This window comes from Chenopodium quinoa, unplaced genomic scaffold (assembly GCF_001683475.1).
Source record: "Chenopodium quinoa cultivar QQ74 unplaced genomic scaffold, ASM168347v1, whole genome shotgun sequence".
Taxonomy (NCBI): Eukaryota; Viridiplantae; Streptophyta; class Magnoliopsida; order Caryophyllales; family Amaranthaceae; genus Chenopodium; species Chenopodium quinoa.
The window spans coordinates 1,323,443-1,338,709 of record NW_018744093.1 but is presented as its reverse complement, the minus strand read 5'-3'; the positions used below and the strand labels follow the sequence as shown (position 1 = coordinate 1,338,709).

The following is a 15,267-nucleotide window of genomic DNA, read 5'->3' as shown; positions in this document are numbered from 1 at the left end:
TTTCCTATTGATTTCTTATTGACAGGGTTCTTACTATAGCCAAAACTTGGACCTCTAGATTCTTGTCTTATGCTGGAAGACTCCAACTGGTCAAAATGATTTTGCTTAGTCCTCAATCGTTTTGGTGTTAAATCTTTATTATCCCTAAAAAGGCTATTAAGGAAATTCAAAGATATTGCAGACTCTTTTTATGGACTGGTAATACTGATGCTTCAAAGAAAGCCTTGGTCTCTTGGCAGCATCTTTGCTTGCCAAAGGTGGCAGGTGGCTAGAATGTGAAAGTTATGGAGTTGTGGAATAAAACTTATGTGTGTAAGCTCTTATGGGCTATTTCATGAAAAAAGGATAAGCTTTGGGTAAGGTGGGTTGATGCTTATTATGTTAGAGGCAAAAATCTGAATGAGGTTAACTATCAGACTATGTCTTGGGCTTTGAGGAAAATTTTTTACTGTCTGCATATGATTACCAGTGCTAGGGGCTGGGACTGTTTTATTAAAGGTAGTTCATTCTCTATTAAGAGTATGTATCAGTTTCATCAAGGCACTCGTGCCAAAGTCAGTTGGAGTAGGGTAATTAGTAACAATCAGGCTTCTCCCCGAAGCTTATTTATTACTTAGTTAGTTGTATGCAACACATTGCCTACCTTGGATAGGCTTTCTCCCTAGGGCATCACTTTTGATACTTTATGTAAACTCTGTGGTTCTTGTGCTGAATCTATTGAACACCTGTTTTTTCAGTGTAATTTCTCTGCTCAGGTATGGTCTGTTGTGTTACAGAAATTGAATTTTCAGAGAGGGCCTGGTCCCTTACTTCAGAGTTACAATGGGCTGTTAAATGTGGGAAGAGAGGCATTGCTAAACACAAGCTTTTTCTGATGTATTTTGCTGAGAGCTTGTATGTTATTTGGATCCAGAGGAATTAAGTTGTGTTCAATCAGCATCATATGACTGCTGATTCTTTGATGAGGGATATTTCCTTTAGAGTGACTTGCAAATGTAATGAAAGGCAGCGAGATATACTTATTGTAAAGTGATTTGCTAGGTTTGTTTTCTTGTTTGGATGCTAGCTTTTGCTAGTTTTTGGGTGTAATGTTTTTTTTCTCTTGGTGATTAATAAAATTTCTCATTTTAACTGCCAAAAATTCCTATTGATTGTTACAATGCTATGCAATTAGATTCGGCCAGATTTAACTGTATGAGTTATGCATATTAATTCAAAAGTCGAAAGATGAGTTGTAATATTAAGGCTGGTTTCAATAGGTTGAATTAATTGATGTTTTAACAAGTCAAAATTCGGGAGATGTGATTTAATACCGCTTAGATTAATTATGTGATTATGATAAGTTGCGGAAGCCCGTTATATTCTGGTTAATTCATGCATTGGTAGTTGATTGTTGTTTGTTATCCCGAAATATTACTCATTGGTGAACCAATGCCCTAGGCTTTTATTTAATTGCTATTCGCTTAGTTTTAATCGCTTTAGTTAATTATTCACCTTAGATTACAAATCACATACTTATTTCTTGTTAACAGTTTGGATTATAATATTTGATTAGAGTAAAAAGAACGAATCGTTTCTCTGTGGATTCAACCCTACTTCCCTATCTACTTTAGTTAGAGGACTTAAGTATTCTTTTGATTAGAGGATATGACTTTAGCCTATCAAAATTTGGCACCGTTGCCAGGGAAACATTTTTATTTTTATTTCTAACTGTTTTTGTAGTCTAGATTATTACTCATTGTCTCAGAGAACGCACGTTCTTTGGGACAAATTCTCATAATTGTTTGTTTTGTCGTATGTTTATGTCAAGGGATTTGAGATCAGGTTACATTCTATTCGATCCTAAAATCGAACGATCCTTTCATAAACAGAAGAATTATTATAGACAATTGAGATCCGATTATGAGAGAGACATACCCTTGAAATTAAATTTTTATTCTAATTCAGAATTTGTGTCTACTACACTAGAGCTAGAGATGAATAAGAAACTTAGTGATTACTCACAGCCGACTCTAATAGAGCTCCCTAAGAGCAATGCAACACCAAATATTGAAGTAGAAACTTTCGAGATTAAACCTACATTATTAAATTTGAACAAAAGGAAGAAATTTAGCGGTAGTCCAACGGAAGATCCCAATATGCATCATCATGATTTCTACCAATATTGCTCCACAATTATGCAGCAGGGAGTCACGCAAGACCAACTTCAGGAGTGTGAGGAGGGTGTGCCCATCGTAGGGGATCCTTCTCCATAAGACTTTACACTTTTTAGGGTATGTTAGGATTTGAATTCCTTACTGTGTTGGGGGACCTTGAATTAGAATTGATTCTATCATAACACCTTTTTATAAGAAACTAATAAGGGTCGCCAATGAGTTTTAGGAAAACTCATAAACCTCGTTCATGCCTTTCTCCCAAGTAGGGTTCAAGTGATATTTAGCATGAATCATAAGTTTACCCTTGCCCAAATTGGTCTACTTGTACCAGAAATGAGTTTGGGAGCGAGGATACTAAAATAACGTTTCTTTTAGGGAGGAATCGCTATTCTAGCCCAAGTGCGGCCTCTACTAACTCTTCCTTTTTCACAATTTTATCACCAAACAATATATGCAACGTGATACCTAAAACTAAGTTAGTTGATTTTATTTACATGTTAATCACATAAAGATTACATTAGTTAATGTCGTTATTCTTATTTAATTCAATTTCGTGAAAGAAACAAAAATAAACAAGATTCGCCTTGGCTTAGGTGATAAAACAAATCAATTAATTATTCAAATTCTAGTCTTGGTTAACGCAAGAATACTATGTGAAATTAGTTAATTAAAGTTTATTTAAAGTGATCAAACAACATTAATTAATTGATTAAAGGTTGTTTAAGCGAGAAAAGAAAAGTGATTCATCTAAGTGCTCGAGAATTTATCACTTTTCCTTGCTAAATCTTCGTTTAGAACACTTATGGACTCCTTCTTGTTCGGGAACCTCCACCGTAAGAACAAACAATCAAAGGTGAGTGTTTAGGACAAGAGGGATGATTAGTGCATAAGTTCACAAAGTTTCTGTTGATTTTTTAGGTTAATTTCTGTGTCTTTCAAAGCTCGTATTGAACCTCTATTTATAGGGAATGGGTGAGTTTAGGGTTTTGAACATTCTGCCGTAGTAGGTGGCTCGCCCATCGTAATGGGTCGCGCGCGGCTGCTGCGCGCAAGTGATTAAGTTGCACTGATTAGGGTAACGCAACCTATGGTCTTGCGCGTGGCTTTATGGTAAGATTTGATTCAGTATATTCATGAAATTCTGAATCTTCCGCAAGCGCACCACTGGAGGTTGCGCTCGGTAACACGCGCAACCTTGTAAGTTAGAGTGCTTCCTAGCTAACCGTATTTGCCTCCAACGGGGGGTGTTTGACCCCGATGGTTCGGCGTGCTTGTCGATTCATTTAAGCTAACGCCTAATGACAGAAATAGAAGTTCTACCGTTTTTGAACATGAGGGAAATCATGTTGCTAGTGCAATTTTACGCAGCACATACGCCATGCAATTTTACGCTGTATTTTTTTATGGACGCCAAAAATACGAAAAACGTGACATTTCTAAAAGGGCAGTACAGGAAAATGCCAAACTGTCTATGGGAGATTTTGCATAAACCACCACTACAGAATATTTTAAGACGCTTCACGACAAACATCCAAAACGTATGCTTGGGATAGGCACAAAGCACGGTGTGCATGCAGGATGATGCAAAAGACTATCAAAGAAGAAAATAAACTACAAAATGCAAAGAAATTTAAAAGGATTTTGATGGTTCGCGTGTTATTACGCCTGACAACACACGAAACTGTTAGAAAAAATTCAAAATAGATCAAAATCCGGATACCGGTCTTTTAAATGACCTGTATCCGCGTGCAACTCAGTGGGTCATGCTGGCCAGGCGCGCGCGAGTTTCTGAGTTGTGCTGGTATGTCACGCGCAACTTGGATAGTTGCGCGTGGCATTTAAATCAGTAAAAAGAGGATCGAAGAGCGCAATTTCAGTCCGCTCTCTCTCCTTCCTCTTTTCGCCATTTTCGACTCTTCCTCTCTCTACAAAGCTCGTTTTTCTTTGTTTTTCGAAGCTCAAGGAAGTATATCTTTCTCCATTTTCTCATTTTTCAAAACCCAATGTAAGTGTTTTGTTGTCTTAACTCCTTTTTTGGCCAAAATTGGGAAAAATCGAACCGAAGAACCCTAAATTTCAAATTTGGGGGTTTTCGTTTCAGTCCACTATTCTTGAAATTGTTGTTCCAAATTGTTACGCTATGTTTATGGAGTGTTTTGCAACAAATTTCATGAAAAATGGCTAAGTATTGCATTTTGTATGAGCATGTCTTTATTCAAGTTTGTGCTTTGCATTTTTCTTCTAATTTGAGTTCGAATTGTTTGTTTTGCTTGCTCATTTGGTCATTCTTTTTTATTATGAAGTGAATTATAGGGTTATGCCTACAATCATGTTCATGCACTAGTAGAAAATAGGTAATTAGAAGCCACTAATTGGAAGCGGTTATTGGAATCCGCTTCCAATTCCATACAAAAACCCGAGAAAAAAAAAGAGGAGAATTGGAAGCGGTTTGGGTTGAACCGCTTCTTAAAAGTAATTAGAAGCGGTTCAAACCGCTTCTCTTTTTTTTTTTTTAAAAAAAAACTAGCTTTTAAACTTTCTTCCTTCCCTCGTTATTTTGTTCATTCCCTCCTTCATCTATTCCTTCCTGCTGCTTTCATTCCCTCCTTCAATTCGCTTCCTCTTTCACTTTCACACATCGTCACACAGTAGCCCACAACCACCATTGTCGTGCTTCTAATACCCACCACAACAACAACCTTCAATTCGTTCATTGAGTGCTTGCACCATTGTCGCGCTTCACGGTTTAGTGTTGTTAGGAATAGGGATTGCTTCTCCTGCTCCGACCACCACAACCACCATAGGGTGCTGCTGCTGCATCGTCGTCGCCTCCACCATAGTCGCCCTCCGTCGTGCTGCTGCGTGCTGCCCCTGCTGCCTCCGTTGCTGCGACCCTCTGCGTGCTGCCCCTCTCACCTTCACACGCACCACCAGGCCACCACACCTCTCCCTCTCACCCCACATTCTTTCTTTTAAGGTGAGTTCATGCTTTATTTTACTTCATTATCTATATATTGTTAACAATTTCCCAAATTTTAGGGTTTCAATTTTAGTTAATCAAATTTATGTTAATTATTTTATTAATTATTTGTATACAATATGTTAATTGTTACCTTTATTGTATAATGTTATAAGTTGTTTGAATTTGAGTAGCTAAAAAGTGATGAATTAATGAATGGATTGTAAGTAAGCTTAGTTTGCTTGTAGGTAGTCCAATTAGCATTATATGAATGAATGAACTTGTGTTTTGTTAAATGTCAAACAAATGCAAATTATTGAATGCTTGCATCATCATTTGCCTAGATACCCGTTCGAGTCTTTCTCATTAGGAGGAAGTCTTGAATAGTCCCCGGTTGGGACTGTAAACATGTTTTTTATCGCATTTTCAGCTTGTAAACATGTATTTTTATACCTAATGTGAGTTGTTAGAAAGGATTAGATGTGAACTAGGAATGAAAATGAAGAAGTTGGGAATGGTAGAAGCTCATTTTTGCCATTTTCAACATATTTCGCTCCCATATTCTTGTATTAGCATGAAATGATTACCTTTATTGCATTTTCAGCTTGTAAACATGTTTTTTATACCTAATGTGAGTTGTTAGAAAGGATTAGATGTGAACTAGGAATGAAAATGAAGAAGTTGGGAATGGTAGAAGCTCATTTTTGCCATTTTCAACATATTTCGCTCCCATATTCTTGTATTAGCATGAAATCATTACCTTTATCGCATTTTCAGCTTGTAAACATGTTTTTTATACCTAATGTGAGTTGTTAGAAAGGATTAGATGTGAACTAGGAATGAAAATGAAGAAGTTGGGAATGGTAGAAGCTCATTTTTGCCATTTTCAACATATTTCGCTCCCATATTCTTGTATTAGCATGAAATCATTACCTTTATCTCAATTTTCTTGTCTTACTAATGACTAATTATTTGCGTTGCTTGTGGTGGTAGGTGTGTTCATTAAATGGGTCGTGATGCATACATTCACCACGAAGAGGATATGGATGATGAAGACCGTGGTAGTTCTCAATCTGGTGACGAGTTGTATGATGTCAATAAGGAGCAAGATTTGGGCGAACCAGAAGACCAAGCTCATGATGAGTTGCAGCGTAGGCTTGATGCTTATGAGATGGCAGCTGAATCTGCCCCTCCTATTGTGGATGGTATTGTCTCCGAGTTTGAACGAGATTCAAACGGAAAAATGCACATGCAACGTCAAGTGAAAAACAACAATGGTGGAAAGGCACCGAGGAAGAGAAAGGTTAGGGGTCCAACAAAAGCATTTAAGAAACCCGGGGAACACATGGTTCTTGAGTTTGACGAGTTGGGTCAACCTACTGGGCAATGGCGCAACAAATATTCAACACACATTGACATACTAACTCGTAAAATACTGATCACATTTGATTGGGCAGAGATTCCAAAAGGGTTGCTTCAAATGTTTTGGGATGATACAATGGTAAGTGTTTTGTATTTCAGTTTTGTTCATAAAACTTCGAGCCAAAATCATTGAAAATAACCCAACTTCGTGCCTACATAGTCGTGTGCAGACTGCCTACTTGTCTGTGCAACATGCTAGGGCTGGCTATGCAGCCGCCTAAGCTGGCTGTGCATCCTGCCAGGGCCGGCTGTGCAGTTTTTCGTTTTTTTTTTTGCCAACTTTTTTCTCCAATTTTTTTTTTCAATTTTTTCCCTTGACTAACATGGAAGTTTGCCATTCTTACAGAGTGTGTTTAATATTCCCGATGAGCCAGACAAGAGGAGATCGTTTGAAGGTTTTGTACAAGAGAGATTCAAAAACTTCAAAAGTTCGTTAAGAACAAGATGGATCCATAAGAAACAAAGGCATAAACCGAGAAAACTTTGATGGGTAATGCAAGAGAGGAGGAACTTGAGAAGAAACCGTGGGATGTATATCCACAAATAACGGTGAAGGACTGGGAGAAGTTCGTGGCAAAATCAACAACTACTACTGCACTTGTATGTAATCTTATATAAATTACAGTTGTTTCCTCAAATTTGCTCACTTCATATAATGATGCGAAGAATTGCTAATGTGTAGGAAAGAAGTCAACAAGCTACGCGCAATGCTGAGAAGAAAATGTATAACCATCATATGGGTTGTAAGACATTTGCGGAAAGTTGACAAAAGTGGATCAAAGAGGGTTTGTACCCCGCATCCAAAATATCTTCACCTGATACACCGATTCCCTCCACGGTAACATCTTTGGTGAGTCGTGCCAATGACTGGTGGTGTGCTATGCATGGGATCGACAAGAACACCGGGAAGTACGTCATGCACCCGGATACCAAAACAGTAGCAGATGCACTTGTAAGCACCCTAAGCTATGACATTTATGATAATATTTCAATGTTATTATTAAATATTTCGATAGAAACTACATCTAACTTAGAATTAACCAAATTTTTTATGTTGTTGCAGCTCGAGCATACGTCAGAAGTGGTTGAAGGAAAGCTCATTCCAAGCATTGAGAACGATCCTTTTACCTTGGCTTTGGGAAAACCATACCACCCCGGGTGAGTAATTGGAGCTGGCGGCAAACAACTAGGGTGGGAAAAGGTTATGGGTTCAGAATACACTAGATCAAGTGTTAATTCGCCATACCATATGGATGCCAAGGAAAAGGAATCAATAAAGGCGGAGATACGCAAAGAGGTGCAAGAACAATTGCAAAGTCAATTCAATGCCATTTTGAAGCACATGAACTTTCCAACCTTGTCTATGCCCCCGATAACCCCAGTGGACTCATGTAGTCACCCAAAAGATGCCGGGGACGATCCACTTGTTGAGAGCGAGGTACTTGAATTACAATTGAGATCATGAACTCCATATCATCAAACGAGGCCTTATGTAGCATAATTATTTTAAACTATTGCAGATTCCTAATCCTACGCATGCAGACTTAAGGGGGATTGCAAACCAGACACCTGATCCTTTTCCAGATGTTCAGGTAAATTTCAAGTCTCAATGAAATGTCCTTGTATTATGCTGACGCTGGTTAATTAGTTCACAACTTGTCCTAATTAAATGTGTAGGAAGAGACGCCTTGTGAGCTACTTCACCCCGAGAAAAACATGGATGGTGAGTTGGTGGGGTATGGTAGCGCACAACCGTTTGACAAGGTCCATTTCAAGTCTAATACTAATACCCACTACATCTCCGTCGGCATCAATTCCATAGTACCTGGGTTTGAGGACTTGCCACTACCGGTGCCTAGAGAGGAATATGACTTCATCACGCTACTTGATGCGAAAGGTAGCTTTGTGCAATGGGCATGTTAGTTTTAGGATATATTTTTAATTTTTATAGAGGGTAACTTATATTATTGAAGCTTGATTAGATATATTTTTTTTAGCTCTCTCTTTATAGTTTTTAGGGTTAGTTTTAGGATGAAGTAGCTTTAGAGGGTGAAAATGAGGAAATCAATGGTAGATTTTGGTTGTTGAAGATTCAAGAGCAACACTTGTATTGGAGCCTTCCATCATCAAGCAATGAGCAATTTCTTACCTTTTCTTCTCTATTTTGTTTCATGCTTTTGATTATTGTTTAGTTAATTGCTTTAGTTGCTAGTTTTTCTTGTTAATCATGTTGATTCTTGTTAATTTGATGATTAACCTTGTTGTTAGCATGATTAGTGAGTAATTCTCTAGCTAAGGGGCTGGTGGTGGTGTAGTGTAACCTTGAGCATGTTTAGGGTTGGAGTTGATTTATTGTAATCAATTCCAAACCCTAAACATGCTTTTGATTATTGTTTAGTTGATTGCTTTAGTTGTTAGTTTTTCTTGTTAATTATGTTGATGCTTGTTAATTTGATAATTAACCTTGTGGTTAGCATGATTAGTGAATAATTCTCTAGCTAAGGGACTAGTGGTGGTGTAGTGTAACCTTGAGAATGTTTAGGGTTTGGAGTTGATTTAATTGTGATTAAAATGCTTTATTTTCCATGTTCTACCAATGATTTCATTTGAGTGGCCAATCAATTGTTGTAATTGGGTGGATTGAACTAGATTATGATGATAGTGTAGTCTACGAATTGACATTGAATGATTTGTTTGAATTGTACCTTTATTCACATGAGCTTAATTATGACAATAGTAGAAGTTTATGCTTGAATTAAGAATTCAATTAGCTCCAATAGGTAGCTAGATTGTGTAATACTCGGTATTTTTATAATATTTTTATATACATATATAATTTATTTTATTTATAAATTAAAATGATTCATTTCATTTTTAAAGAATTAATTATTTAAATATTAAGTAAGTGAGTATAAAATAATATGAGTCATTAATTGAGAATATAAAGTGTTCTTAAATTGGGTCAACATCAATTAAATTGATGGATCAACTTGTTGGGAATTCAAAAGCAATTAAGAGCCCAACAAGTTGGCCCCAAAGGAGAAGTTAAGGAGGAGTAGGATTAGTAATGGCAGTTTTGTAAATAAGTGTTTTTGTTTTAAAAGAGGAGTTAAATTCTTTAGAACCTAAAGAATTTTACACCCTAAAATCATAATTGTCAGATTTCACAAAAACCCCAAAAGTTTTCCTCCTATTTTCTCTTTCCTTTTTCCTCTCTTTTCTTCGCCTTTCCACGCCTCTCTCTCACCGGCGCCACCACCGACCACCGGCGGCCAGCAGCATCAGCCGGCGACAACCAGCCGGCCACCCGTTCTCTTTCTCCTCCTTCCCTCTTTTCGGTTTGGTAGTATGTACAAAAAAAATACTCATTCCTTCTCATAATTTAACTCTAGTTGTTATATTAATTTAAAGCATGATTTTGGTTATGTTTTGGTATTGATTTTAGGTATTCAATGTTGTTAAAGTATTCCTAAAAATTTCAGATTTTAATTTAATCAAAATCCCCAATTTATAAACCCTTGAACTTGAGAATTTAATGTTTATGGTTAGGATTTGATCCTAAGTTGTTGTGATTGTTAAATTAATGGTTTAAACATGTTTCTAATGAGTTTAAAGCCCTCAATTTAATGCTAGAATTTTTTTATACACACTACTTTTTAATTATTGTGTTAGAAATTGATTACCCATAAAAGGGAAAACGATTTTAACGATTTAAATATGATTTCCTAGTCTATTAGTGATGTTTTATATTAAATAAGTACTTTGGAATTTTATTTAAGTCATAAAAACTAAGTCTTTTTGAAAGGATTTAAAGTACCCACTTAAAGAATAAAAGGTTTGATGGCTTTTATACCATTAAATTGGGTTAATTAGTAAAGTTTAAAGAGTATTATAGTTGCTGGAAATTTGTGAGAATAGTGGATTAATTATAGTTATGTATTCTTATTTGTAGGAAGCTTTGAGCTAGGTGATTTCTAGCGAGTGTGGCCAAGTTTAGGCACTATTTAAGGTACGTATGCACACAAGAATATTTGTGTATGCATAGTATCATGCTAGGATTATAAAGTATGATTTAAGTGATGTATTAGTAGCATATTTGGTTGATTATATGCTTGGAATTAATGTTTGGTTGAGCATGAATTATTATGCAAGCATGTGAATATGTTATTTGAGGCATGATACATGTTGAATATGCATGAATCATGGAAGTATGTTTTATTTTCAAGTATCAAGTAAGCATGAATTTAATAAGCAAGGCTTATGTATGTTTAAAAAGGCTAAAGTTAGAATTATTGAGCATGATTCATGAATTTATTTCTCACCCATATATTATTGGAGTTGACTCAAGAAAGTAGTTTATTTATTACTCAATCATGTAAGTTGAGTTTGAGTCAAGGAAGTTTAGTAGCGTATTTTATGCACCAAGGTAGTAATCGTGCAATTTTGTGCACAAAACTAGGCAAGGAACTTTAATTAAAATAAATAGTATGTGCTCACTAATTAATTTAAGAATGAATTGGAAGCATGTGTTGATTGTTATTATGTTTGTTCTTGATTGATTGTTTAGAGTCATCACAAGTTAAATTGGTAAATCACGTAAAGTGTAAGAGGATACGCACCAAAACTCTTGGAACATATACATCTTGAGTATAAACGCATGGGGGGAGTTATGTGACTTTATATTTTATCATAGCTTCTACAAGGGTACAAGACGCTGTACTTTCTTTTATTATTAATAAGCTAGAATTCCGTCACAAGGGACATAGTAGGTGCCAATTGGTGTAGCTCCCTAATTGGAAGCTCAATATTCAATGGGCTATTTTTAAGGAAGGAAACTCGTTCGATACGTAATCCAAAATTATTATTTAATAATTAATATTGTTAGTTATGAGTCAAAGGTAAGTTGACTTGTGATTGTATGGAGAGCATGTTTTAATTATTTTTATTGATGTTAGGATATTCATGTTAGTGTGGTACATATGTATTCAGCTTTTACTGATTCGTAATTTTGTGTTTGTGTTTAGCTTTCCTTTGGATTGGCCCTACTATGACCTATTTATATGGTGAGTAGAGGGGTTGAAATAAAGAGAAAGTGATAGGTACTTGAAGCATGAAGATCATGAAGGGAATGAGTGCAGAGAGTTACTTATTATGCTTTCTTAGTTTTATATTTTGAATTATTGGTTTATTGTTTATGGACTAACTTTGTTATGTTTATTTTTAAGTTGGTTTTTTAAAGGGCCATATTTGAATTGGTTCCAACATGTGAACGATTTATTTTACTTTTGTTTTGAGGTTGTGAACTCAAGTTTTATTTTGAAAGTTGGTTTTTATTTTTAGTCTTCCGTTGTGTAACTTTGAAAAATAGATTTAGCCGTTATCACAGTGGCAGTAATATTTTGGTTATTTCCTAAAAAGGGTTTTATTTAGAGTAATATGAGTATTTAAATAGGGAAATTTTTAGGTATTACAGATTGTGCTTCGAATCATTGAACATGAGATACTTAGTTCACATCCTAATTCAATTCCTATGCCTTAATCATGCTTGAGCGAGAAGCTACACCTAAACCATTTCCCCTGGTGCTTTACTTGTCTTGATAGTGATTTGTCTATATTTCTTGTTCTAGTTCCTTCTAGACTTTAGTCCTTTAGTTCACTTAATCTCCTATCTCGGGCTAGCTTGGTAGTCTGTAGCAATTAGTGGAGTTTACTTGTTCCCTATGATACGACCCTATGCTTGCCTTAGACTCATTCTAGGTTAGGTTAGGTTTATAGACTTGCCTTTTTTTGGCACGTACGTGCCTCATAGGAATTACATTAAGGCACGGACGTGCCTTGCTGAATACCTTTGAAGACTCGTTGACGCACAAACGTGCCTAGTCAATCTTTAGCACTCCTTCATCGAGGCACATCCATGCCTCCCAAAGGCATGGACGTGACTCAAGGATATCGATTCAAGGCACATTCCTTACAAATATTCACCTTGACTTGAATCCCGTTACAATAAAATTAATGTACCAGATGCATTTATCACAAATCTAGATGTACGTACCAGAATGGACGGATGTACTAGAATGAAAGGATGTACCACATGCATTGAAACACAACTCCAAATGTTTCAGAACATACAGATATAACAGAAAAAACAGATAACCAAAAACACACTATCCTTGCTTAGATTTGCTTCCCCTGGGCACCAGATTTGCCTCATCGGGCACCAAACCTGATTTGCCCAAAGGGCAACTAACAGCTTTGAATAAATTTTAACTCCAAACAACCTTGGGACTTACTTTGCGAAACCAAATTTGAACATATAGCTTACCAATGCTTCTTCCTAGCACGAGGAACACCTTCCTTGGACAGCTCAGATTTATCCACCTCTCCAACACCTTGTCTTCCTGACCGTGCCTTTGGGGAGATTTCCCAAAGCTTACATGCCAACCAAGAGCCAAACTAGGCTGACCTGATTTTGATAATGAAGACTATCAATGTTAAATGATCTTTTCCTAACATGGACCACTACTTCCACAAATAGACGATGTGACAACACCGGACTCAGAACCAGATGACGTAGACCCTTGAAACACATACATTGTCTCCCATTTAATACCCTTCAGAACTACCGATGAAACCCTATAGACATACAACCCTCAACTTCACCTTTGAGACTAAACCCTTTTCTATCTAGAAGACTAAGTGAAATCAGATTCCTCGTTACCAGTGGAATATGCCTAACATTGTTCAACTTACAAAAGTAACTGTCATGTGTCCCAAATTTGATGGACCCTATACCAACTGTTTTGCAGACTTCGTTGATGGCCATAGTAACACCTCCATCAACCTACGTGTAGTTTATAAACCACTTCCTACGTGAACACATATGATAAGATGCCCCTGAATCAAGAACCCACACATCTGAGTGATGCGCATGTTAATTAGCAATTAAGGCAAGATCCTCTTCTAAATTGGTGTTGTCTCCAACTGCAATATCTGCAAACTCATAATTTTCAGGTTGTCTCTTCTTCTTAGGACATTCATACTTGAATTCCCTTCTCCTTACAGTAATTACAAACATCAGTAGGTTTAGGACCCTAAGTAGACGATTTCTTGGATTTCCCCGAATTCCCCTGTCCATTACCTTCACTGGCTACTAATCCAGCAGCCTGGTCTTTTGTATCTGTTCTAGACGCATTATGATGCAACCCTTTAGTATGGAGAGCAAATCTTACCTCCTCTAGTAACACTTTCTCTTTACTAATAATACAAGACTACACAAAATTCTCATATGACACTAGCAAAGACACTGACAAAATTAATGCAACATCCTCATCCTCAACCGTAATAGCAATATTACACAATTCGAACAAAATAGTATTCAATCGATCTAGGTGCTCTCTAAGGGATGTACATCAAGAAATTCGCAGATCTAACAGACGTTACTTCAATAGCAACTTGACAGTAAAGACTTCATCATGTATATACTCTCCAACTTCAACCACAAACCCAATGTAGTATCCTCCTTTGCGACCTCGATGATGATAATATTGCCTGCCAGACAAAACATGATTATATTGTCGAGTGCGCTTTCCCCTCCAAATTGGCCATCTCAGTGGTATCCAGACTCAGTGAATTCTTTGTCAATGGGGCCTGTTTCAGGGTTTTTTGAGTGTCCTGCAGGAGAGTTACAACACCAAGAATGGACTCCGGACGCCTGTACCTGCAAAATAACGGAGACTCCGGTGGGTGGGAGCTCTACCTCCGACGATCAAGTTAGAACATGTACGGATGTAATAATGCAGAAAGTAGATGGGATCAGGCTCATCTTAGGAGAGGAGTGATCATTTGACTGTCTGAGACGGCCTCAATATCTGAGTGTTTCACTCTCTGATTTGTGTGGATTGAATGTGTATTCAATTGAGTTCCCCTTGAACTGATGTAAATGATCAGTATTTATAGTCTCTTGAGACAGGTGCCTCTTAGGTTATTTAACCTAAGTAGATGGGCTTCCCACCGTTTTACGGTGTTTCTAGGATTATGAGCTTGAAGCTTGGTTTTTCCCCTTTGAATGACACGTGTCATGCTTTAATTGACTCATTGGGCGCTGAGCTTTGGGACACATGTCGCAGCGGCGTTGGTTCATATGTCAAGGGTATTTCTACCCTAAACATTAGCCCCTCGGAAGAAGTAATCTCTCTTTTAAGAGGGATTGTTCCTTTCGAATATAAGACCCTTTAAGCCTCTTTGGTCGACATTTGTCTAGTTTAATAAGAAAAGGGATTTGATTAACTTGGAAAATTTTAATACCTTGAGCGGTATGACATTTTCTAAGTTAATCAATCATAATAATGATTGCCGCTGAACTAGACAGATGTCGACTCTTATTGCTTTTAGCCCCACTATGTTGATATCCCCATATCAGGTGGACTGTCGACCATCGAGCGGGGGGGTAAGCGTTCAATATTATCCGGCCATTGGCCTCTTTAGGTTGTTCTTAATGGGAACAACACTTAGCTGCTAAGTTTTTGGACTTAGCTTATGTCTGCTCATGTTTGGAGCAGACGGTTTTAAATATCATCCGGCCACCGGCCTCAGCATCCGGCCGTAGGCCTCGTAGAGTTGTTCTGAAAGGAACAACTCTTAGCTGCTAAGTCTTCAGACTTAGCTTATATCCTCAAATTTAGACGAAGGTATTGCTTTTGAGCAACAGCAGGCGGCATCTGACCAAGATAG

General features: G+C 37.1%; 1 protein-coding gene across 1 annotated transcript; it reads left to right on the top strand.

The window, feature by feature from the left end:
• The first annotated feature begins 7,723 nt into the window (after positions 1 to 7,723).
• LOC110692193 lies at positions 7,724 to 8,460 on the top strand. Its single transcript, XM_021869193.1, has 3 exons — positions 7,724 to 7,975; positions 8,058 to 8,129; positions 8,215 to 8,460. Exons 1-3 carry the CDS (start codon positions 7,742 to 7,744, stop codon positions 8,458 to 8,460), a joined length of 552 nt encoding a protein of 183 aa, XP_021724885.1. The 5' UTR covers positions 7,724 to 7,741.
• The last annotated feature ends 6,807 nt before the right edge of the window (positions 8,461 to 15,267 follow it).

Bases quoted from the DNA above. Each gene is read 5' to 3' on its own strand.
- LOC110692193 (XM_021869193.1), top strand. From the start codon at position 7,742: ATGGGTTCAGAATACACTAGATCAAGTGTTAATTCGCCATACCATATG. The intron at 7,976-8,057 runs GTACTTGAATTA...AAACTATTGCAG, and splicing joins ATCCACTTGTTGAGAGCGAG to ATTCCTAATCCTACGCATGC. The intron at 8,130-8,214 runs GTAAATTTCAAG...TTAAATGTGTAG, and splicing joins ATCCTTTTCCAGATGTTCAG to GAAGAGACGCCTTGTGAGCT.